General features: G+C 39.5%; 1 protein-coding gene and 1 long non-coding RNA gene across 14 annotated transcripts in view; one reads left to right on the plus strand and one right to left on the minus strand.

Annotated features, from left to right (window-relative positions):
• LOC128618166 (protocadherin gamma-A11-like) overlaps positions 1 to 23501 on the plus strand; it is a 96807-nt gene extending 73306 nt beyond the window's left edge. For 9 of the 13 annotated variants that reach the window (XM_053641649.1, XM_053641643.1, XM_053641638.1 and 6 more), the window contains exons 2-4: positions 11524 to 11585; positions 18898 to 18995; positions 21950 to 23501. In XM_053641649.1, the coding sequence (XP_053497624.1) occupies positions 11524 to 11585; positions 18898 to 18995; positions 21950 to 22218 (429 nt within the window). In that variant the 3' untranslated portion in view covers positions 22219 to 23501. The remainder of the gene's footprint in view (positions 1 to 11523; positions 11586 to 18897; positions 18996 to 21949) is intronic. The other 4 variants (XM_053641646.1, XM_053641645.1, XM_053641648.1 and 1 more) reach the window with 1 other exon arrangement.
• Positions 734 to 2365, minus strand: LOC128618172 (uncharacterized). The gene is made up of 2 exons (XR_008387686.1): positions 2129 to 2365; positions 734 to 1982 (listed from the first exon to the last, which is right to left on the minus strand). It is a non-coding gene; the product is annotated as an uncharacterized LOC128618172 (long non-coding RNA).
• Positions 23502 to 24588: the final 1087 nt, after the last annotated feature.

Raw genomic sequence — 24588 nt, forward strand, 5'->3', positions numbered from 1 at the left:
ACAGTCTCTAGATCCACCACGACCTTTATCAGGATAAAGTGCTTAGTGAAGATGAATGAATAAATCATTCTATTATAAATAATTATTAATTATAAAGCTAATACTCAAATCTTCTTGACATGTGTAATGCAACAAACATAATATTAGTTCATATTATATAACTCAATATTGTTGTTTTTTTAATGTGAAATGCTTTAAGTCACACAATTAAGGCTCCTGCAAGTAACCATTATTTCTGAAAAAGTACTTCAGTGCTAATAAGTCATAAATAATTTTAACAAAGAAACTTGTATTTCTTTAAGTGTTTACAAAGTACATTAGGATATTTTATCAGCATTTTGTAACATATAGTTTGAAAAGTTTGTATAGTTTGTAAGTTGATATGTTAAAATATGTGGGATTGTTTTTATTCAAGGACAAAGATGAAGTATTGCAAGTGTTCTCTAATTTGATAAGTCCTTGTGATTTGTTTATGCTCAAGTTGACTGCTGCTGTCATTCTCCTATTGGCTCATACAGTGATGTCTCTACACCAACAGGAAATGCTAAGGAAGTATTAGTCATATCAGCTTCAGCATCAGCATCAAGTATTAAAGCCAAGTATTATCAGTATTAGTATTAGCATTAAGTATATCAAGTATTAGCCTAAAACAAAAAAGCTTTTAGCTTTTATAAGTGTTCTTTGCATAGTCAACAAAATGTATTCTACTTGGAACTTTTTCTGAAAGGGTATAGTCTGAACTAAAAGGGTTTTTTTTTTCATATATTATGATGTTGGATCTATGTATTAGTGTAATATAGTAAGTTATGCTTATGTGCTTTATCTATATAGTATGTTAGTTAAATACAGTATTTTATCTATTAGTAAGTTAAGTGAGATACCTTCTAGCACCCTACTCGGGTTCCCAACTAGAACACTGTCAGAACGCTAGAACTATTAAACATTCAAAGAACCTGTAAAGAGTCTTTAAGAATATACAGCATGACATGTGTCTATAAAGTATAGAAATGTATGTTATCTTTTACTTCAGTAGCAGATCTTGACATATTTTTCTGATTGATATGGATAATGCGAGATGTAAGACAAAGAATGTTATGCTTTGGCTGACAGAATGAGGCATATATTTTATATACAGATGGGGTTCTCTTTAACAGATTGAATCCTTATAGGACACTATTGTTGTAAATCTTGATAAAGGCTTCTGCATGAATCTGGCAGATATATTGAGCTATAAACTGTGGGCTGTGTCTGAAGCTGTAAGGAGTATTTCAATGTGGACGTAAAGCCAAAAAAATCACTTGGATATGAGAATATACAGACAGAGAGACAGTTGTATGCTTCTTTAGGTGTTGATTGTATACTTCCTGTAGTAGCTTTATCAAGCACCCCATATAGCAATGAATTATTTCTGAAGATCAAGTTTTAAAATTACATTTACATTTATGTCCATCCAACTGACCATATGAAGCTCCTTGAATGATGGTTTAAATATTTTACAGAGGTCACCTTGGCCTCAGAAATAACGGTACCAAACTGTAATTTTTCTTGTCCCTGGGGTGAACCATCAAAATAAAAAAATAAAAAAAACATTTACTGTTGATAGTACCATCCGCAACAAGGAAAAGTACAGTTCGGTACCTTTTTCTCTGAGACCGTGTGTATTCAGAAAACCTTGAAGACAAGAAACCTTTACAGATGTTTTGTATGTTTATGTTTTATAATGTAAACGTCATCCAAACTAAAACTGTCTTAGTGAGAGCTTGGCTACCTGATTTATAAATGAACTTTTGTAGAAAGCAGAAATATAATAAAGGTCCATGCAAACCCTTTATACTAAAAAAAAAAAAAAAGAAAGAAAAAAAAAGAGAAATGTTGAGCTGATTAAGAAACAGTGCCGTCCGGTGGCTCACTCTTGACTTCGCAGCAGTGGCAGTGAACTTGTGGAGTGGGTTATAACTCTCCATGTTTTGCTGGCTTCCCTTCTTTCAGTGCCAGAAAGACAGAAAGAAAGAAAGAAAGAAAGAAAGAAAAAACAAGCAGAAAACACCGTTAGTAGCTCGTAGAGATCTGAAAAGCCCATAAAACAGTCCAAAAACTTAGTTTTGCATAATACGAAAAAACAACTTACTACTGTAGGCTGAAGCAGCGTCGTACATCCTTAATGTCTGATTTAAGAAATGTCATCGAGTCACTGAGAGACAGCGGATTCCCGGTCTGACTAAGCCACACTGACTCTGTGCTGAAAAGTTTTTTGGGTCCGAAAAGTAACTAAGTGTGTGTGTGTCCGTCCTTCTTGGCCGGGGTTCCTCCCTCCTGCGCGCGTGTTGGCACTCTCAGCCAATCAGAAGGAGCCCTTTGTGGCCGCGGCTCCTCCTTCGTGCGCGCGCTGGAGAGGCCCAGTCAGCGCGCGGAGGTTAGGGAGACGGCCGGATGGAGTTTTGCGTGTTTTCTACTTTCCTTTTATGTTAATTTACCGAAACGTTTTCGGGTGCCATGGATTGTTTAAGTCGTTTGCGTTTACTCCACGTCAAACGGATTAAGGTTCGAATGGCATGCTGAGGATTAATATTTGACGACAGCTATGGTTTGATCACAAGAAAACTTCTGATTCAGACCTGTGTGAGCTCATGATGGAGCGGAGAAAGAGGAGCCGCTGCTCGGAATGGCCCGCGCTCTGGCTCGCCCTCTCCTCCCTGTCCTGCCTCTCAAGCGCCACTTCAGAGCTCCGCTATTCTGTGGCCGAAGAGCAACAACTGGGCTCTTTTGTCGGGAACATAGCGAAAGACTTGGGCCTCACGGTTCAGAAGATTAGTGAAAGGAACGTTATGCTGGTTAATTCGGACCCCAGCGCTCAGTATTTCGAGATAAACTCAGTTAGCGGTGCCTTAGTCATTAGAGAGACCATCGACAGGGAGCGCTTGTGTGGGTTGAGTTTAACATGTCCTTTACACCTGAAAATAGTTCTCCACAACCCGTTAGAGATGCAGCGAGTCGTTGTAGACGTTGTTGATGTAAACGACAACTCGCCGCAGTTCCCGGCTCGTAACTCATCGCTGGAGGTCTCGGAGGCGGCCGCGCCGGGGACCCGCTTCCGCCTGGAGAGCGCGCGCGACCCCGACGTGGGCATCAACTCGCTGCGGACCTACCGTCTCGAGCAGGACGACTTCTTCGCGTTAAACGTCGAGACGAAAAGCGACGGCAGTAAAGTTCCCGAGCTTGTGCTGGAGAAGGCTTTGGATCGCGAGACGCGCGCCGCGTTTCGTCTCCTGCTCACGGCGGTGGACGGCGGACAGCCAGAGAAATCCGGCACCACGTTATTGCTGATCACTGTTTTGGATGTGAACGACAACGCGCCCGTTTTTGAGGAGCCAGTGAAACGGGTTAGCCTTTTGGAGAACTCTCCTATTGGCACTACTGTGGTCAAATTAAACGCCACAGATGTAGACTCTGGAACGAACGGAGAAATATCTTTCTTATTTAGCAAATACACACCACAGAGAATCCTCGAGGTTTTCAATGTGGATGCTAAAACCGGAGAACTCCGGGTTATCGGCGAGGTGGATTATGAACAGGCGAGTGTATATGACATCACCGTTCAGGCCAGGGACGGTGGAACTCCCGCCATGGAGGGTTCATGTCACATCAAAGTGGAAATATCGGATGTGAACGATAACACGCCGGAAGTGACGTTAACATCCCTCACCAGTCCCATCAGCGAGGATGCACCAACAGGCACTGTAATTGCGTTAATCAGTACAAAGGATTTAGATTCAGGTAAAAACGGACAGGTGACATTAAAAGTGTCTCCAGGGCTGCCATTTAAACTGAAATCTGCTTTTGGTGAGCATTACACCCTTGTTACAGACGGCCCTTTGGACAGAGAAACCATCCCTGAGTACACTGTCACTGTGACTGTGACAGACGCCGGTTCTCCTCCATTGTCCTCTAAAAAGACGTTTGTTGTTAGTCTCTCTGATGTGAATGATAATGCTCCAGTATTCTCACAGCCATATTACTCTGTTGACATCGTGGAGAATAATGCCCCCAGTACCTCACTCATGACAGTGTCAGCCTCTGACCCAGACTTAGGGGACAATGCCCGTCTCACCTACTCCATCTTGGCCTCTACTGTCCATGGCACCCCTGTGTCCTCTTACGTCTATATCAACCCAGAGAATGGCAATATCTTTACCATGCGTACATTGGACTATGAGCAAATGAACGCATTCAAGATTGAAGTACAGGTGCAGGACAGCGGAGTCCCACCACGCAGCTCCAATGTCACTGTCCATGTCTTTGTCATCGACCAGAATGACAATCAGCCCGTCATCCTTTACCCCGCTAACTCTGATGACTCTGGCCTCCACCTGACCATTCCCAGCTCTGCCCCTGTCGGCCATCTTGTGAGTAAGATAGTTGGTTATGACCCTGACAGCGGGTACAACGCATGGCTGTTCTACAGCATCGCTCCTGGTGAGGATGCAGAATTTTTCCGTATTGGAGAGCACACAGGTGAGCTTCGGACTACAAGGAAACTATCTGGGGTTGAAGCAGGGAGCCAAGAGCGCTTATCGTACAGCTTTGTGGTGGTCGTCCAGGACAATGGACAGCCTAACCGGTCCACTAGTGCCTCTGTCACCATCACCATAGAGGAGAAGAGTGTAGACACAGCCACAGACCTTCATAAAACATCTTCTCGTAATACAGGCGGAATTCCGGATATAAGCCTGTACCTCATAATTTCACTGGGCTGTGTGACTCTGGTCTTTCTTTTGACCATTGTGGTGCTGCTGGTGCGGTGCCTTAGACACAAAGATGACCTGACGTGCTGCTACTCCAGGAAGGGCTTCCGTTCTCGCCATGCTTACCAGCAGCGCTCCCATAAGGACCTTCACCTCCAGCTGAACACAGATGGGCCCATCCGGTACATGGAAGTGGTGGGGGGCCCTCAGGAACCCCATACACGCACATACAGGCCCTGCTACTCCACACTCTCCAGCAGGAGCGACTTTGTGTTTGTTAAGACTCCTCTACTGAGCCATAACAACACATTAAACATGACCCTAACCCGGAAGCACTTATTGAACTCAGCCAATGAGGTGAGGGTTCAGCTTGGCACAGAAGCTGACAACATTTAAGATGCTGAATAGTTCTGTATTGCTGTCACCACATGAATGAGGCAGATTTCTAGTCATTTTACCATCTTAAAAACTACTTTTATTTAAATCAACCTCAGATGGCTTTTCCCACGATCCCACGATGTAGCTTTGCGAGCGACATGCCGCAGCTCCAGAGATTTGTTTTTACATTTTGATCACAATTAAGACTAGGAATTTCAGCTTTTCTAGAAAACCAGGGTTGGAGCGACAAACAGAAATTGTATGGATATTATAAAAGAAAGATAATGAGTCAGAGAGAAAGAGTGAACCTATACCCAGATGTTTGACAATTTGAGACATATTTGTCCAGAATTTTAAATATTTCTTAAACATTATGTATAAAGAACAGAAAAGCAATCTTCTAGTCAGAGAAAATAGATGAAGGGAAGAGTAAATAAGGAGAGAAAGGTTGTTGGAGATTTAAAAAAAAAAAAAAAAAAAGGTCAAAATGGCTAGCCGATGGCAGAAAAGGACATGGCAGATAGAAAATAGGTTTGAGATGAGAAGGAAAGAGGGGGATGGATAAATGAAGACAGAGAGAAGGATATAGAGGTGAGTTGTGTGTAGAGAAAGAAATTGGTAGCTGAAAACAGGATTCCAGAGGTCATCCTGTGACCCAGGACTTCCTGTTGTAGTGGAGGTCAGTGATTGGTTCCATACCTTAAAGCCATGTGACCTTCAGTAATGTGTGTGTGTCTGACTTGGGAAATCTCATAATGAATTTCCATAGTAACCAGGAGTCAGACAACCCATAGAACAGCACAGACCACACAATGAGATTTCAATGTAGACATTCAGCTAAACTCAATGTGTATAATACCAGAGTAAAGGTGTGTTTATTGTAAGTAGTAAACGCTGATACTGAGGGGAGAGAAAACATTTGAATAAAGTTCTCACTCTTGCTTTGTAATCATTATTCAAGTATTTTTACAATATTCTCTTTTTTCCTCTGTGGAGTGAACGCTTTCATCAGACCGTAATGTTTGAGTCCTTTTGTATTCAGGATATGATATGTGAGGTGAAAAGCTTTGGGGCCTCAGACTGATGTTATTTATACCTGCTGTATGGTGAAGCAGGACTTTGTTTAATCCCTTGTCTTTGTATCACGTTTTTAAAAGGCGGTAAAGAGGGAGGTGAGACTGAAAAATAGAGATTTCCTGTTCTTTCTCTCATTCTCTCTATGTACCAGTATCTCCCTTGTGTGCTGTCTGTATATCCTCTGGGAGTGCTTTTGGCCCTCAGGTCATGAAGAGACCATCTGGCTCCTCTAGCATGACACGTGCGATTTGTGTGCGAGTGTTTTGTGTTTTGTTGGAGGGCATGTGAGCCACAGTACCGACAGAAGGATGGGCCATTATGTTATAGCTCAGAAATTCAGTCAGAGATAGTGGAGTTTTCAGCCATGTGTATGTTTCTGGGAGAGCCGTAGCTGAATTTATGAAACAGTTCTTGTACTGCTGTTACAGACAGAAAATGAAGAGGGGTTATTCCCCTGCATGATGTGTCCTTTTCCTCTCTTTGAGCCATCATCATGTAAAGAACAGCTTACTTTTCCTTCCTTTTACATTTGTGTGCATCTTACATAGCCAAATGTCCTGTTTCTGTTCGTGGCAGCCATTTCCTCTTTTTCCTCATCCTCACCATGTGTTTTCCTGCTGAGCTTCCTGCTCACTTAAGGCAGCCATTTTACTGTCACCTCTGTTTAGTTGGTAGTGTTGTAATGAACTTCATTATTTATATATGTAGGCCAGCTCACAACTGTGAAGTATATCTCATCTCATCTTTAGTTTCAATGCAGTGGTAATCAAAATGTTAACCTTCAGCTGTACTTCAGAGCTCGATTTTTATGCCATCTTATTACCGTGTTTATGGCTTTTTATTGACTTTAGTGACCGTATTATTAGTATTGCTGATGTGGTGCATTTTATTTAACTCACAACTTTTTGAAAGTCTTATTCCATGGACTGTACTTCATGAATATTATAGTTGTGAGATATCTGCTCTTCTAAGATAAAATGAGTATCATCACAGTGAGCAGAATATCTGCTTAGCTGAGCTGGAGTTCTTGAATTTTTTTCTCAGTGCAGTCTGAAGTCAAGCACTCGAATTGCTTACAGCTGTTCAAGTCATGGGTAAAAAAACAAAACTAGCTCTGGTGAGTACAGGAACATTGCAGGGTTATTTTGTCTCTACATTATTGTAAGAAAACCATCTGAAAACATTATTACAACAGAACTGAATAGACATTAATGATCCACTGCTGTGGAAATTTTCCATTTAGGAATTAGGTAAGAGGAGCATCCTCGCTGATGTAGAGAATGAGATAGAGATTTGTCTTTCATTAGCGCAATAAAGGATGTGTGTGTATGCTTAGAAGCAGCTGTTTTCCATGCATTCCCTCTGTAGAGCCTAGCCTTGGCGGGAAGCCTGAATATGTATCCGGTTTCAGTGCAGTGGCACACAAAGTGTTAAGTTCCAGTTCATTTCATAGATGGATTTTTACACCATCTTGCTTGTAGCCTTACTTTAATGGCCAGTGTAGTAGCACTATGGCAATATTTAAGTGTGATCTTATTGATCCGGTATTTATTTTTACCTCACAACACAGACAAACAATTTACTTCATGAATATTATTATGTGGTCAATATATCTCTGGAGAATTTCAAAATGATGCACTCTTCAACACCACTTTTTACCCCATGTCCTGGCTGGCTGGCTGGGAGCTTTTACCCACTGAGCCACAGCTGTTGAATTAAACTCACAGACCTCAGTAAAACACTTAAGAAACACGGTAGACCCAAGAGAACTGAAAGCTATTATTTAGGTTAACCTCATGTTGGAAACTTTCTACAGGTTGTCTTAAAACAGAGTGCTACTTTAATGGCGTGCGTGTCAGGAATGGGACACGGCTGTTGGGCTGCAAGCACAGCCCATCAGCAGAGTACTAAATGACAACATGTGTGTTCCAGTAAATGTAGATTGGTTATTGAGACTCCACAGTTGTCTCATGTGATACAAAGTTAAATGTAGATATTAGTTACTAATAATATATTCTATATATTTTTTAGTTATCAAAGTTTCTATATATCATATCTGACTAATTCTGTCAAAACGAATTGTACTATTCAAACTATTCAAATTCTGCTGGCATTTGCTTATTTATACATTCAAAAGCAAAGCAGAAATCCACATGGAAATTTTTAAGATCCAAACATTTTACGTTTAGTGTGTTGAAACACACATTTTCAACAAGTTTTGGCTAAATAACCTTTGTTTTTGATGGGTCTGAATAAATTCATCCAACTTATTGCCTCTGTTAAATCCAAAGTTTTTCAACTGAAATCAAAAAGTATCTATTTTATAGTTTAAAAATGCATTCTTTAAAAATAGTTCATTTCCAGTATTATTATTAATGTGGATAAATTTTAAACTGTTGCACTTATTGTGCATTAAATAGTTTCTCAAACACTGATGTGTTATTCCGTATTTAGTGAGCACATATCCATTCAGGATTTCGCCCCTAACAGTTTGTTGAATCTACTGAATGTGTGTATGTATGTGTGTGTAAGTAATTGAAATACTAGTACAGTATTGCACAGCCTCTGCTTTAAATCTTGTCTGTCTGTGGGTTTTGTGGATTTTAACATGACCTTTCCTGTGGCCTTGCAAGTGCACAGAGCAGCTCTGACTCTGCACTATGATCATCACAGCGTTGGAATGTTGGACTTCTTGGAGGCCATTTTGAAAACGAATTATTATTTTTTTTAAATATTCCTCTCATTTTCCTTTCCTGTTTTCCATCTGAAAGCTGAAAATGAGAAGAAAGAGGAAACAGATCAGGAGATAAAGACATGGATCAGAGAGAGAAGGGAGAACAGAAAGGAATAAGAAGACTAAAACTGGAGAAAGACCAAGTGTAGTCTTGCAGTTTTTGTCTCATATGGTGGTTTGCTTTGGGTTTTTCCCAAGTCTCCATTTCTTGTTTGCTTTCATTCCCCTCAAACTCCTGTTGTCTCTCTCAGAGTGACTCGGCCTACAGGTCAGAGTGTATACTGTGTATACAGAGTGCATCATTATAGCCTTTAGTTTTTGTGTGCACACACACACAAACACACAAACTCAAAATGCCATATACAAAGTGATTTAACACAGTCTGCCCTTTATAGGAGAATCAGCAGCCCAGGTCAAAGACGTTGTTTTGTACACATTTAGAAAGAGAGATGCTATTTAGACTAATAATATTAAGATCCTGTGTGTGCATTGGGCCTGTGACCCTTATTAAAATGTACCTGCATTTATTTAATATTTTAGTGTGTTTCGTTTCATTGTACAAGTCAAAATGTACAATGTCTATATTACACTAACAGTGGGACAAGGGCAGTGTATTTTATTGTAAGTGTAAGCTTTTATTTAGGTTTTGGTTGGCATTGATTTTATGTGTGTGTGGTAATACGTTGTAATTGTACTCTGATGCACGTGTGTTTAAGTATCTATATGTGTGGATGTACTTTTATTTGACAGCACAGGGCTTGAATAATTCAGCCTCTTCTCTTTTCACTCTTGGAGAGTGCAGAGCTGATGTTACAGTTCATTCAACAACACACTAATGAAAGAAGGAAGATACAGAAAGAGCAAGGAAGATAGAAATAGAGGAGCTTTTATTTCTCTTTAATCAACAATCTAATCTGTCTTAGGAGTTTCTGTGCATTTAAAAAAAAAAAGATAAGAACGTCTCTATGAGTATATTTTAGTTCATATTGGGGCTGCACAATATTGATAAAATGGTAATCATGATTATCTTGCTCAGTATTGCGATAACAATTATTTATCCCAGTGATTCAACTAACTTAGGGACTACAAAGTTTTTACCGCATCTTATCATCATTATCATTTCAAAAGAAAATAGTAATTTCTTTAACATACTCATCTATATTTCTTCAGTATAATCCTGTGCAAATCTTTGAATCAAAATGCTGGTCCTAATACATACATACATACATACATACATACATATATATATATATATATGTATATATATATATATATATATATATATATATATATATATATATATATATATCTCCATCCATCCATCCATCCATTTATTTTCTATACCGCTTATCCTACAGGGTCGCGGGGAACCTGGAGCCTATCCCAGGGAGCTTGGGGCACAAGGCGGGGTACACCCTATACAGGGTGCCAGCCATTGCAGGGCACACTCACATACACATTCACACACCCATTCATACACTACGGACACTTTGGACATGGCAATCAGCCTACCATGCATGTCTTTGGACTGGGGGAGGAAACCGGAGTACCCGGAGGAAACCCCCGCAGCACGGGGAGAAACTCCACACACACACACAGGGCAGCGGCTGGAATTGAACCCCCAACCCTGGCAGTGTGAGGCAAACGTGCTAACCACTATGCCTTATATGTATATATAAATTTAATGCTAAATATAAACACAACTAGACTTAAAATAAATAAAAATAAATGAAAAACTTGTAATTTAATGCAGCATGAAATTACTGTTTGTAGTGGATTATTTTTAATTAAAATATACAAAGATTGCAATCATGATTAAAATATAATTAAATACACAGCACTGGGCCGTGACTGTCCTATTTGCTTCCTGTCTACCGAGGATGTCCTTTCCATCCAACATGAACACAATGGTGGCTTTGTCTTCTAGCTGATGTTTCATGGAGTCAATCAATTTGCGCTACTGCTTGTTCCAGAAACAATCCTGGATTGTGTTGGAGACTCTCAGCATGCACTACCCATAGCTCTTAGCTGTTTTTTAGTTTGAAGCAGCAGTGTAAGTGCTGTGGTCTAGAGGCAATGCAAGCAGATATGTCAGCAGACAGGGGTTTTTTTTGTCATTTTGAACTTTCTGTGTGTAGTTGTAGTTTTAGCAGCTTCACACACAAGCTCATTGATATCTTCTCTGCTATGGACTCAGTTCTTTTTTGTCTCTTGATAAGTGAGCAAAGCAAGCTAAATGATTGGTACTGCCAAATATGTGATCTCAAATTAACCATATAGTGCATTACATAAGTTCTACAGCACCATTATGTTGTAGCTTATCTATTGAGCACATATAGTGAATAGAAATGCATTTGGCATTCAGCCTCTGCTTTCAGTCTTTCAGGTCTGTGAGTTATAATGTGACCTTCTCTGTGGCCTTGCAGGTGCACAGAACGACTCTGACTCTGCACTGTGATAATCACAGGAATCCTGTATACTGACACTGTCTTAATCCATAACTCTGGCTGCATTATAGTTGGCAGCTGAAACTGAAATATTTGCATTAAGCCTTCAGGGTTAAAACGTAGCTGTTTTTTTTTCCCCTCTCAGCAGCAAAAACCCCCCAACGCTGACTGGCGTTTCAACCCGAACCAGAGACCTGGACCCAGTGGGTGAGTTCATTAAAGCATACATTTGCATATCATGAAAACCATATAACTGTGTGTATAACTGAAGTTATACAAATACACACCCATTTGACACTCATGGATTTGCATTGCATTAATACACACTTGTATACAGTACTGTGCAAAAGTCTTAGGCACATACAAAGAAATGCTGTTGAGCAAAGATGCCTTCAAAAATAATGAAATTAAATGTCTCTACTTAAAAAAAAACTGTATAAAGAGCAGTAAACAGTAATAAATGAAACTAAGTTAATATTTAGATGACCCTTTGCTTTAAAACTATTTGTAGTTTCAGGTAGAATCAGTGCAGTTGTATAAGGTAATGAGCTGTAAGTTTTATTGAGCATCTTACAGAACCAGCCATGGTTCTTCTGGAAATTTTGACTGTTGCACTTGTTTCTTATTTTTGCAGCGAAACCCAGCAGCCTTCACTGTGGTTTTTTGTCTGAAAAGTGTCTCTTACGTAATATACTACTTTCTTTACTGACACCCAGACATTTTTCTATAACATTTAATTTTGTGCTGGAAAACTAATGTTTGAGAATCTAAAATGTTTTTGTACTGACTTGATAATGTAGCAGTCATAAAATAAAAATCTATAACAAAGTTTGTAGTAAAAAAAAAACAAGGGTGCCTAAGACTTTTTCACAGTACTGTACAACAGGATTTTTATGCATATCTACAGAGTTACCCCTAGTCTTAAAGAAACCTTTTCTGGATCTTCCAGTTTCTTCTAGTTTGTGTGTGTGTGTGTGTGTGTGTGTGTGTTTTGGATGATAATGCAGAGGGCACCGTTTGCTCATCACAGATCCGAACAGGAGAGAGGACAGAAATCTGTTGGCCTAGGGGCAAACTGAATGCACAAGCTAACCAACACACCAACTAATGAAATGTTTGTGGATTAAATTATGGTCTCATTAACACACACCCAAACTACACAATTTAAAAAATAGAGCCTGGTAGGTACACAGGAGGAGGCGGGGAGTATCCATCACATGATTCAACAAAAGAATGGAAGATTAGGCGGAAGGCTAGGTTTGCACTATGTTTGCTGAAATGCTTGAGGAGAGACTCGGGTAAATTGCTAACGCATAACATTATAAGACATAAGATACACAAACACGCAATACAAGGACGTATAATTAAAAATAAAGTAAAGTATACAGGAAGAATACGATATACCAAATACAGGATTACTAAATGGAAACAAGCCGAAGTATTGCACTTGTTGTGTGAAAATTGACTGACAGTAGAAGTGCAATGCATTTGAAAGACAGAAAGAACGAAAGAAAAAAAGCAGTGTTGTGGTGCTTGTAGTCATAATAGTGCCACATCTGTTGCTGCAGCTGTAATTGACTGTGGCAAAGGCGAGAGCTCCAGTGGGAAATCTCCCTTCTTATGCGACTGTCAGTAACTTACAGTTTTCCTGCCCAGCATGAGCTTAAGGCCTTCAGAGCCAAAGGCATTCATCCTCTCTCTCATGCCAAGCAGCTCTGGTGCTCACACTGCACCAAATTCCCAATAGACATTACATAACACATTCCTGCCTGAGAAAAAGCCATTTGGAAGACATTAAATCTTTTTTTGTTTCATTTCAAACATCAGCTCCACATATATAACAGTGGGACGACTCTTAAACCCCTCTGCTTATTGGCAGTTAAGCTGCAAGATTTACTATTTGTCATTCAAAGTTGTTTGAAGGATCATCAAGGAAAGAAAGCCTAGAGGGTGAATGTATTATTTGGTTTTGGAATCAGACAGTTGGTAGATTTTATTAAAGGTTAGAGATTCTTAAAGAAGAAGAATCCACTCACTACAGATATTCAGTACATGAGGCAGATTTCTTTCTCTCTCTCTCTCTCTCATAATATATATATGTGTGTGTGTGTGTGTGTGTGTGTGTATGTATGTATCGTACCATATTCTTCCACTTTATGATGAAACAAAATAATTCAAATGCTGCATCATTGGTCTTTATTTCAGTCACTAGTTCAGATCTGCCCTTTTAAGATCTACATCACCCCACAAGGGAATGGCACAGGATCATTATGCCAGTAGACTTTTATCCCCACGTAGCCGCTCCCTATTGGCTTTCTGCACTCAGACACTGATCCTGTAGTATTATGTGCTGTTTATAGCCATGCCACTGGCTTTGCTTACTTTTTAGACTTTTTATATTGCTAGAATAATGGACTAGTTGGGTGTGGTGATTTAGAGTATGTAAGTTTGTAAATGTGTCTGATTAGCAATGGTGTAAAACAAACCTGTTAGTGAAAGTGATGTTTCAAAGAGAATTAAAATGATTTATTTTTAACTTTGGGAAACAGTTCCAAAAAGTGTACTCTTTATCGGTGCTGATATCAGCACATTGAGGTCAATGGCTGACAGTCAGCCTGATCAAGTTAGATCTGAACAAATTTGAACAAAGTCTTTTGCCAAAGCATTTGCACCAGAATTCACTAAAAAAAATCCAGTTTAAAAAAAAAAAAATCTTCATATTCAATTGAAGCTTGTGAGTTATGTAAATTATGTATAAGTAAATTGTGTATGTAGTTATGTATAGGGAGACTCTTGATGTGAACCTCAGCTGATCAACACCAAATCATATAACTGGCGATGAGTTACTGTTAATTTATATACAGATTACGCTGTCAAGTTTAAAAAGTTCATATATATCAATGACACACACATACTTATTGTACATTTAGTGAAATACTGTCATTTCTGTCATTTTACTCACTTGAAAGAAAGCAATCCAAATCAAATCTATAAATTAAGACCAATAAGACTAGGCATTGGGTTAGGACAAAGAAACGGTGCCTTATAAAAGAAGGCGCTGTGTGTGTGTGTGTGTGTGTGTGTGTGTGTGTGTGTGTGTGTGTGTGTGTGTGTGTGTGTGTGTGTGTGTGTGTGTGTGTGTGTGTGTGTGTGTGTGGCCAGTGCACTGCAGTGGCTGTGCTGCATTACTGGAAGATTTAGATTCACCATTTAATTGTCATTTTACCCTTGTCAGCTCTCCATGACCTTTGCATTCTATGGAGCTTTGTGGGTGTCACTAAATGCACATCAGCTGTGTCTTGCACATGCTCGATAATTTACGAGTGATTTTTATCAAATGCAGTGGAATTTATCAAGATGCACATATGGGTTAGAAAATCAGCGTTAGCAAAACCTTTTGTAACTCACAAGAACCTTCCCCAGTGTGTGTGTGTGTGTGGATCAAAGGCAAAAACGTGTTAAAACAGCAAAAAGCAGTAACATTCTTGAAGTATTCTCAGAGATGAATGTGTAATTTATCAGGACTTTTTCAACCATATAGTGGTTAAAACAATGTTTTGTAATGCAGATCATTATGAATGACAATTTTGCACTTGAGAACTTGCATGGTTTCCTCTAAGTTCTCTCTCTCTCTCTCTCTCTCTCTCTCTCGCTCTCTCTCTCTCTCTCTCTCTCTGTGTGTGTGTGGGGAGGGGGTGTTTCTGTATTTCTGTGCTCTCTCTGCACTTGAATCCACAGCCCATAGCCTTTACCACAGGAAGTGCTTATCTAACCACAGGATATGATAATGCTGACCAAAGGAAGCATCATTTCCCTTTATAGGAGTGTGAAGCTAATTAGGGACAAATGAAGCATCTTATGTTCCCCCACAGACACAATAACTAATAAGCCCTGAGTCATAGGTCCCAAACTCATGGAATGTGCGTGTCCAGGGTCAAATATGAAACTGCTTCTGTTTATTTTGTACGTATGCAGTGATCTGATCTCAGTTTTATTGCTAAATGTTATTTATAAAGCAGTCAAAGTCATGTGAGAAGGTCTGTTTTATGTGACGCTGCAGTTTAGCAGGTCATCATTGTCTACCTGGGCTCTGGTCTGTTCCTTATGAGCAGTTTCTGTCCTCGTGTCCTGCATTCCTTCATTCTGGCTCTGGCTCTCTTTCTGTGCTTGGCAACCAGAGTCTGGCAGCTCTTCTTTCCTTTCCTCTCCTCTTTTTTCCCCTCTCCTTTCCTTTCCTCTCCTCTCACTCTACTCCAGTACAGAATCTTCTCTTGCAGGCTGTTTGTCTGTCTCTTTTTTTTGGTGAACTTTTAAACCTGCTTGTGCATTCCTTTGCTGTTCTTTTCATTACTCCTGCTCACCATTTCACCATGTTCTCAGCCTTTGTATGCATGAATCTTACTCTAGTCATTGTCATGACATCATCTGCTGGTGTGACTAATTGTCTTCCGATTCCCTGGAGAGTGTAATGCTGTGTTGTAGATCTGCTTTATGGCCTTTGGGTTCGTATAAAGCAGGAAGTGAGAACCCATGAGATCCAGGCAGGAGTGAGAAGGATCAGAGACTCGACGCAAAGATGTCTCTAATGAATATGTTTAATCTTCATATCACTTAAATTGATACATTGTGCAGGGTTTTTGTGGTTGTAATGTAAATATGTGAATGGGAAATGTATAAGTGAAGGGACATTATAAACTTAATTTTGAGGGGATTATGTAGAGGAAGCTGTACTATTCTGTAATTACAGTTTAATGAGGGAACAAGCATGAGATAATGAACATACCTGTAGTTAAACTATAGTAACATGGCATTTTTGGTTTTATCATTGATTAGTAATCATGCTTCATACAGCGTGAGAGACCCTAAGTTGGTGTGACTTCATCTTTCTCGAACAGCTTAGCTAATCTAATGAGCTACAGAAATAAGGCATGTTTGCTCAGAGAGAGACAGAGAGAGCGAGTTCTCTAAGTAAACATGTTCAGGTATCAGACAGTTGCGTGGTCATGTTGTCTACTCTAATCAGAGTTGTAATTCACCTGGTGCTATATGGAGTTGTTAAATACATGCTTTCGTAATTTCATGCCCAGATCACTGTAATTCCTTCTTCTTTTAACAGCATTTCTGGGAAAAACCCTAAATATACTCAAAAAACATTCCAAATTTAGCTACTGGTGTAACAACTACTATGAGTAGTGTAGCTACTCATAATAAACCTCCTTATCTCTCCTACAGCACTACACCCTGCTCGAACTCTCAGATCCACCAATACTGGGCTACTGGTGGTGCCTAAGACCAGACTGATATCGATGCAGATCTTTCAGTGCCATAGACCCCAAAGTTCATTCTCCCATGTTCTTCCTTTTCCTTCTTCCAAGCCAAATTAATATGTACCTCTTCTCCCAACAAGTTTATCTTTTTTTTCTTCCTACTAGTATGTTGTTGTTTTTTGTGTACAATTACTGTACCGCGATTATTAAATGAGACTAAAGGAAAAGATTAAAGCAGCTACTGTGCCACCGGTAGTGCTCTAGGTTTTAAGAGCTGTTTGCTCTGTATTTATGTAATGAATAGAGATTGTGAGAACGTTTTCTCTCTTCCTTTGTAAATCCTAATTGTGTCATTAAGTCCGTCTGGTTTACAGTGAAACTGCATGGGAGCTTTAATCACTTTAATGTTGTAAAGCTGAGGGATTCTGTACATCAGGTAGAGACAGTAAAAAAAAACTGCCTAAAGTGAGTTTTCTGCTAATAAACAGGAAAAGCACTATTAATGAAGACCTAAGATGGTGACCCTATTTTCTTAATTCTAGTGTGTGTGTGTGTGTGTGTGTGTGTGTGTATTAGTCTTCTCTAATGAGGTGAGTATTACAGAGAGCTGGCCTACTTTTGTGTTTGTTCTCTACAGATGCAAATTGGGTTTAAAAACAAAGCTTTGAAGCTCAGCTTAGACCACATGGAAATGATCAGTGTGTGTGTGTGTGTGTGTGTGTGTGTGTGTGTGTGTGTGTGTGTGTGTGTGTGTGTGTGTGTGTGTGTGTGTGTGTGTGTGTGTGTGTGTGTGTGTGTGTGTGTGTGTAGGTTTACTTTCAGGCAGCTGTTACCTCTCTGTTTCTGGTCTCATTAACTTTTTACTTAATGACATAACATGGTTCAGGGCAGCGTAAACATTTGTGTATGTATGCGTGATAGAGTTTTTGCAGTGCTATATTGTAGAGACAGTGGTATGGTCCAGTCTGGAGTAGTGGATATAGTATGACTAGTCCCCTATGCATTTCCACACACACACACACACACAGACTAATTACAGGGTACATAGCATGTAGCATTACGGACGACAGTTCTGCCAATCTAAGTGTGTGGGTTTTCAACACAGACTGTTAGTTATGCTTTACTGATTTGGGAAACAATGGACACACATGCACAAAATTGACAAAGATGAATGGTTTTGGAAGTGATTTTCTTTTTATGTAACAAGATGAATTCGACAATATAGTCATGTATTTTAAATAATTACTTTATTCCATAGTCTCATACAGTTCATTAAAATGGTAACATATTCAGAGAATCTTTTCTTCTTCTTCCTCTTCATCTTCTACTTCTTCTTACTATTATTATTATTATTATTATTATTATTATTGTTATTATACCAACTAAAAGAGTTTCATAAGAGAGATGACCAGCACGCACAAAATTTGCGGTGGATTTAAGGTAGCAGTTTTAAGAGTCTCCATGGATTTAAGGTAGCAGTTTTAAGGCGTCTCGGTGGATTTAAGGTAGCAGTTTTAAGGCGTCTCTTTGGATTTAAGGTAGCAGTTTTAAGGCATCTCGGTGGATTTAAGGTAGGAACATGATGCAGTGAATGGTGTCAATCCAGTACGTGCATAAAACCTGGCTGTTGATTTGTTTTTTCTGTTGCCAAACAAAGGAACCTTTAATAAACACTGCTCTACATGTAACTGAAGTGTCCTTGGGCAAGACACTGAACCCCAAGATGCTCCCGATGGCAAGTTAGCGCCTTGCATGTGTGTGTGAGAGTGTGTGTGTGAATGGGTGAATGAGACACAGTGTAAAGTGCTTTGGAACCGCTAAGGTAAAAAGATAGCGCTATATAAGTGCAGACCATTTACCATTTACCACACTAGTGACAACGTCTCTCCTGAAAATGACTGTACAAATGTAGAAAATTGAGTGCATAGTGTATATGTGCATCTGACTACATGACTGTTGGGAGATGTGTTTTTGCATTTGAGTGTGTGAGCGTGTGTGTGTGTCTGAATGACAGAGAGAGAAGGAATAAACAGAGTAGCTGTAATGTGCCCTGTTTTGCTCCTTGAGGCCATGCTAGACTGTCAGGTTTTATGACAGAACCAAAATATATTTAAAAAAAAAAAAACTAAAACATATGGAAGAGTCACAGACGCATGTACAGAGCATGCATACAGCTGTTTTCTTTAGGAAACAGGGGAACAAAATGGTTGCTGGCTTACTCACTTGTCTTCCTCTTTCTGTCTCTCCCTCAGAGCCACTGCCACTCCAGAGGTCGCCATGGGAACCGGACCCTGGCCAAACCCCCCAACTGAGGCTGAGCAGCTCCAGGCACTAATGGCTGCCGCAAATGGTCAGAACCACACCTCTCTCTCTTTCTCTCTCACACACACACACTCCATTGTCTGTCTCCCTCTCTCAAACTCTCCATATAATACTATAATAAATAACTAAAATTAAATGCCATTTTAAAGTGATTGTTAATATGAAATATAGTGGTCTCTCTAAATTGAATTAGTCTTACAACTCTCCCTGTCTGTCCCCGCATGTCCCTCCTCCTCTGACATTTTGCGTTTGCTGGAAGCGACAGCAGCTGCACAGGCCCGTTGATAATGCCTGCTCTGTGCTCATCAGCGTTGTTGATTTTTTTTTTTTTTTATGCCACTCACACACAGAATCTTATTTCTGTTCCACACAGTCTTTCACTTCCTACATGGATACAGATTATTATTCTCTTGCTTATTGTATGGTACTAAAAAAATTCTATACAGGAGTGATTTAATACCAATTAGTAAAACAAACCCACAGGAAAACAGTCTAATTTGGTATGACTTATAATCATACACCAACGTAAATCTGTGATGGCTTTTTAATCAGGTTATTATTAGTGTTGTGCGAGCATAACATTCAGCATGTAGAGGTGGACAAATCATATATTTATTAGCTAACCCACTAGGCAAGTAAAAACGTGACTGCGCTGACCAGAACTGTGTTTTGGTGAAAAAGTCAGCGAGTTATTAGCCACAGTTTTTTCTATGAGCTGAAGTGTTCTGTCCTCACAACACACATAAAATTCAATTGGAGTCGGGATAGCATCTTTATCTTTTCTTTTCTCGATATGTTTAACAAAGAGGTGACTCGAGAGTTCTATAATAGCTTTGTGCTACGTGTTATTTTACATGGATTTGTCAGTGTTTCTACATACATGTTCCTGAATCATCTGTCATCCATGTTCATGAATCTGTCTAGTAAAAACCATTCTACCATCAACCAGATCACAGCTTGGGCAATGCGTGTAGTGCAGCAGGCAGCGCATTAAATGAAAAGCTGCAGTTGAACTTGTCCTGCTTGACTTGTTTTTTAATCTATGCATCACATTTGAATAATATCTTCAAGTCTAAGCGAACTGAGTGAAAGTTAACCCTGCAGGCGTGTCCTACTGTCATTATTGTACACTTCAACAATTCAAGTGCTCACTGTTTGTGCTGTGGGTTTAGATCTACGTTAGATCTGGGTCTAGAGCTACGTAGCAGGATTCTCAGAACAACAATGAAGAAACATATTCCTTAAAATATCAGGCCAGGCCTCAGACACAGCTGATGAGTGAATTTAGCTGGTTTTATTATATAACACTCATTGATGAGATCATACAAAAAGGTGACTTTAAGGTGACTTGAAGTTGACTGGCTGGCAGTGCAGACGTACATCATAAATACTCAATATTTATATGTGTGTTTTTACAATAACATGCCACTGGGGTAGAGAGTTTCTACTATAGATATTATTATCAGATCCGTGTTTAGCCATTAGCAGTAAACTGAAGGGCTGTGTCACACACACACACACACACACACAATGTGTGTTCCTCCATTTTCCTTGCAACAGTGACAGGGCAGGCTTAGAGACATATACTAAACCACACACACACACAATCGGACACAAACAAGCCAACGCCAGCACACGAGGGCAGAATGGATCATTTTGTGCAATTTCTGTTATTTCTGTCTAAGGACATGATGGTCATAACAGAGAATCAGACTAAAGCAGAATCATCTCCGGCTGTTTTGTTTAGCGGTACGGACTGCAGTAAGAGTGCCAAGTAATGTGAGTCAGGGAGAAGGAGACGCGATCATTATTTCCATTGTTATTGCCTCACTGTCCTCCTCCAGCAAAGCCTGCCTGGCCTCTAGAGTTTCCATGAACATAGTTTTGTGTGGGGAAGACATGAGCTGGAGTGTGTCAGAGAGTGGAAAAAGGATAGAGGTGTGTTGAGGGGGTGTAGGGGTAACCTTATATCCACATTAAGAGCTCTTTTAGAAGAAAGGAACTGGTACGAACACAAGTCTGAATCCTAAATGAGGGCTTGAACAGATTTTAACAGTATTGTTTTGCAGCATTTAACTATGCTGTTCTTTGTGTGTGTGTGTGTGTGTGTGTGTGTTCTGAGCATAACTGGGAATGCTGGAGATTGGGGGAGGGTTTCGTTCTTTCTGGTTCAGCAGTGCACAGGATGAGAGTTATGAGCCATGTACTATATCCTACTGACACGAACAGGAGAGAGAACAGATCCACATAAACACATACAGATGAATGTCTCACACACATCCACGCATCAAGTTCTTGCCTTCATTGTTTTGGTCTCTAATGTTGATCCAGCTATGGTTTGTTCTAATGGTATGAATAAGATACCAGTGTAAATGTATCAATCTGTGAATATTGTCACAAACTCAGCTGTAAATATCAGCTAGAGTCTTCAAAAGAGTCTTTCTGCCATGGCTGGGAATACGGTGGCTTAGTGGTTAACACGTTTGCCTCGCACCTCCAGGGTCGGGGGTTTGAATTCTGCTTCTGCTCTGGGTGTGCTGAGCTTGCATGCTCTCCTTGTGCTTTGGGGTTTTCTCCACCAGTCCAAAGATATGCATTGTATTGTGATTGGCATTTCTGAATGGTCCGTAGTGTGTGAATGTGCCCTGCGATGGGTTGTCCCCCTGTCCGGGCTGTCTTCCTTGTGCCCCGAGTTCCCTGGGATAGGCTCCAGGTTCCCCCGTGACCCTGTGTAGGATAAGCAGTGTGGAAAATGGATGGATGGATAATTCCAGTTACATATCCCAAGTGCATTTCAGTTTCAAGTCCAGAAGTGTGTAAAAGTTCATCTTAATCTAAAGTTGTTCCTGTATCACCATCCCCAAGTTTTTATATATACTTTCAGCACTGTTTATTCCTTCTCTCACACTTTACTCAAACACCCACCTGTCTGCTCCTTCATGCTGAGTGTTAATGCCCTTTTTCCTTCTCTTTCCTCTACAGAAGTGAGTGAGGCGACTAACACATTGGGTCCTGGCACCATGGGCCTGAGCACACGCTACAGCCCTCAGTTCACACTGCAGCATGTTCCTGATTACCGACAGAACGTCTACATCCCAGGCAGCACTGCTACACTCAGTGCCAACCCCCAGCAGCCCCAGCAGCCTCCTCAGGCACTGCCTGCTCCACAGGTCACCAGCGCCCAGGTCGAGCTGCCCAAAGCCCAGACGCCTGCTAGCAAGAAGAAGATTACCAAGAAGGAGAAGAAATAAAGAGAGAAAGGGTGTGATGGGTAGGATGAGGTTTTGCTTTGGGTGTCAGTTTAGATAAAGTAGAGCGAGAGAGGTGTGAGGGTCAGGGGTTAGAAATGGAGATCTACTCTTGTTCCTTCACACATGGATGAGCTTTTGTGCACTTGTTGTTTCAGAAGTATGAAATGAGAATGAATGAGAAATCAGTGTGCAGCTCCAGGTTTTGTTCCATGTTATTGTCTTGGTTCTTCATCCATTTTAATCCACTGACTCCTATGTAATATAAGCACCTGTGGCTGGATTAGTGTGTTATGTACAATAGTTTCACTTCGGGATTAAGTTTTCTTTTGAATTCTCATCAATCTGAATGTTCCTGAGATTGGGAGACTGAACTCAGATGCTGGGTGATATTTTTTTAAAAGCTTTTAAAGGACAACTTTTTACATATATCTAGTCATTACAGTATGTAACAGTAGAGGGAGAAGGGTAACCTGTGGCGGTTATCATAATGACAATGATGTGCTTGGATTTGTATCAGAGACATTTCATTTCGAGCTGCATTTGCTGGCCTTATTGAGAAAGCTGTTACAGGTCTTGTAAAATAGCTCTTCTTTATTTTATTTTGTTGCTGTGCTTGTGTTACCACTATGAAAATATAAAACACAGTATAAAGCGTTGGATTTGGGGAGTCTTTGCTGGAATAACAAAGGTAATCATTTCTGCATGACGCTGAACATCATAGAAAACGTTAAGTTTAACTACGCATTGCATGCCTGATTAAAAACAAATCCCTAAAAGTGAGCGATTTAATTGTATGCCTTCTTCAGATTTTGACTTCTATCATGGAATTTATGCGTACAATGTGCTTTTCGGTGCATTCCTTTCACCTTCAGATAAACTTCCAGAGAAAATATGACTCAAATGAGAGAAACTGCTGCCCCATAACCCATAAACACCATAAACCTCCATTACGTGTTATGCAGATTTCTTAGCTTGAATTTGGAGGTATTTTGTTTCTGGCAGAGTAATGCATGAAAAAGATTCTTATAGTGAAGAAATCAGGAAATATAATAATGACGTTGTTCTAAATAAGTAATCAGCATTGACCAGTCACAGATCTATCAATTGAGAATGGGAATAATATATCTATAAATAGCTCTAATCACCAAAATTTCATTATAGTCTGTCTTTTTTCATTTTTTCCCCCAGTTTTTTTTCTCCACTCAGTCTTCATTTTGTGATTATTAACTGCACCTGTTGTAAATAGATAACAGTCAATACATAAAAAGTCAATAAAACACAATCGACAAGAATTTTTTTTTTTTTTTTAATCCGAGCCTGAAGCACAGGCTTACTACTGGAATGTGTTACATAGTGTTGTTTTTTTAGTAAAAATGAAAAAAATAAATAAAGAAACAAGCAAATATATAAATAAAGAAAACGATCATGCAAATTGTTGCTGTTGCATAAGTAGTTATTTAGCACAAGAAAGCCGACTAACTCAACTGTAAATAAAGAGATTAACTTTTAAAAAGGAAAAACACATGTAGTCTAGAAACCTGTGATGTTTGTGCATATATTTTTGTGTTTTCCTCTATTTTTCTTCCTCTCTGATCACCCGTAAATGAATAGGCACACAGTAAATAATAAATCCCTTCCTTATCCTCGGTCAATTCACTCTTCTTTTGGGCTTTCTATTGTGCATATGTACAAGATTGCTTCTTAATGTCTATATGAAGAAACAAATATAAATATTATCCATGTGTGTGTGTCCGCCAATGACGTAATGCTCTGTACCCACTTTAACATCATCCTTATAAAACTCTAATACTCCCACCTGCTCCTCAGTGTTACACTTATTTTATATGCTAATATTTATATTGCTGTTTTATTTCTTGAACACTGACATTTCAAATAAAAGGTTCTGAAAATATTCACTTTTACTGACTGATATTGATGTATATTGCTTATTTTACTTCTGTATGTAATGCTAACATTGGATGTGTCTTGGTATTTTAAATAAGTTGTCTAAATTGCTGACAAGAAAATCCAAACAGAGCGAGAAAATAACATTTTATGTATTTTTTCAAACTGATATTTAAATACATTCTTCAAAAATGTTTAGATTTATAGAGTTGGGGTACTCGATTCCTATTATGAACAAACTCTGACTTTTGGACTCGACAATTTTTCAGAGTACAGTCGGGTCATGTGTAACATGAAAAGAATGATAAAAAAAAAAAATAATAACCACATAAAATTAAGATAATAAGAAATGAATGAATGTCTCCCTGCCTGACCCGGGGGCTTTCTGTGCGCACACTTGAAAGCCGCCTCATCATGCGAGTACCGAATTGAGTTCTTTTTAGTGGTTTATTATGCTCGGATGGT

The sequence above is a fragment of the Ictalurus furcatus genome, chromosome 14 (assembly GCF_023375685.1).
Source record: "Ictalurus furcatus strain D&B chromosome 14, Billie_1.0, whole genome shotgun sequence".
Taxonomy (NCBI): domain Eukaryota; kingdom Metazoa; phylum Chordata; class Actinopteri; order Siluriformes; family Ictaluridae; genus Ictalurus; species Ictalurus furcatus.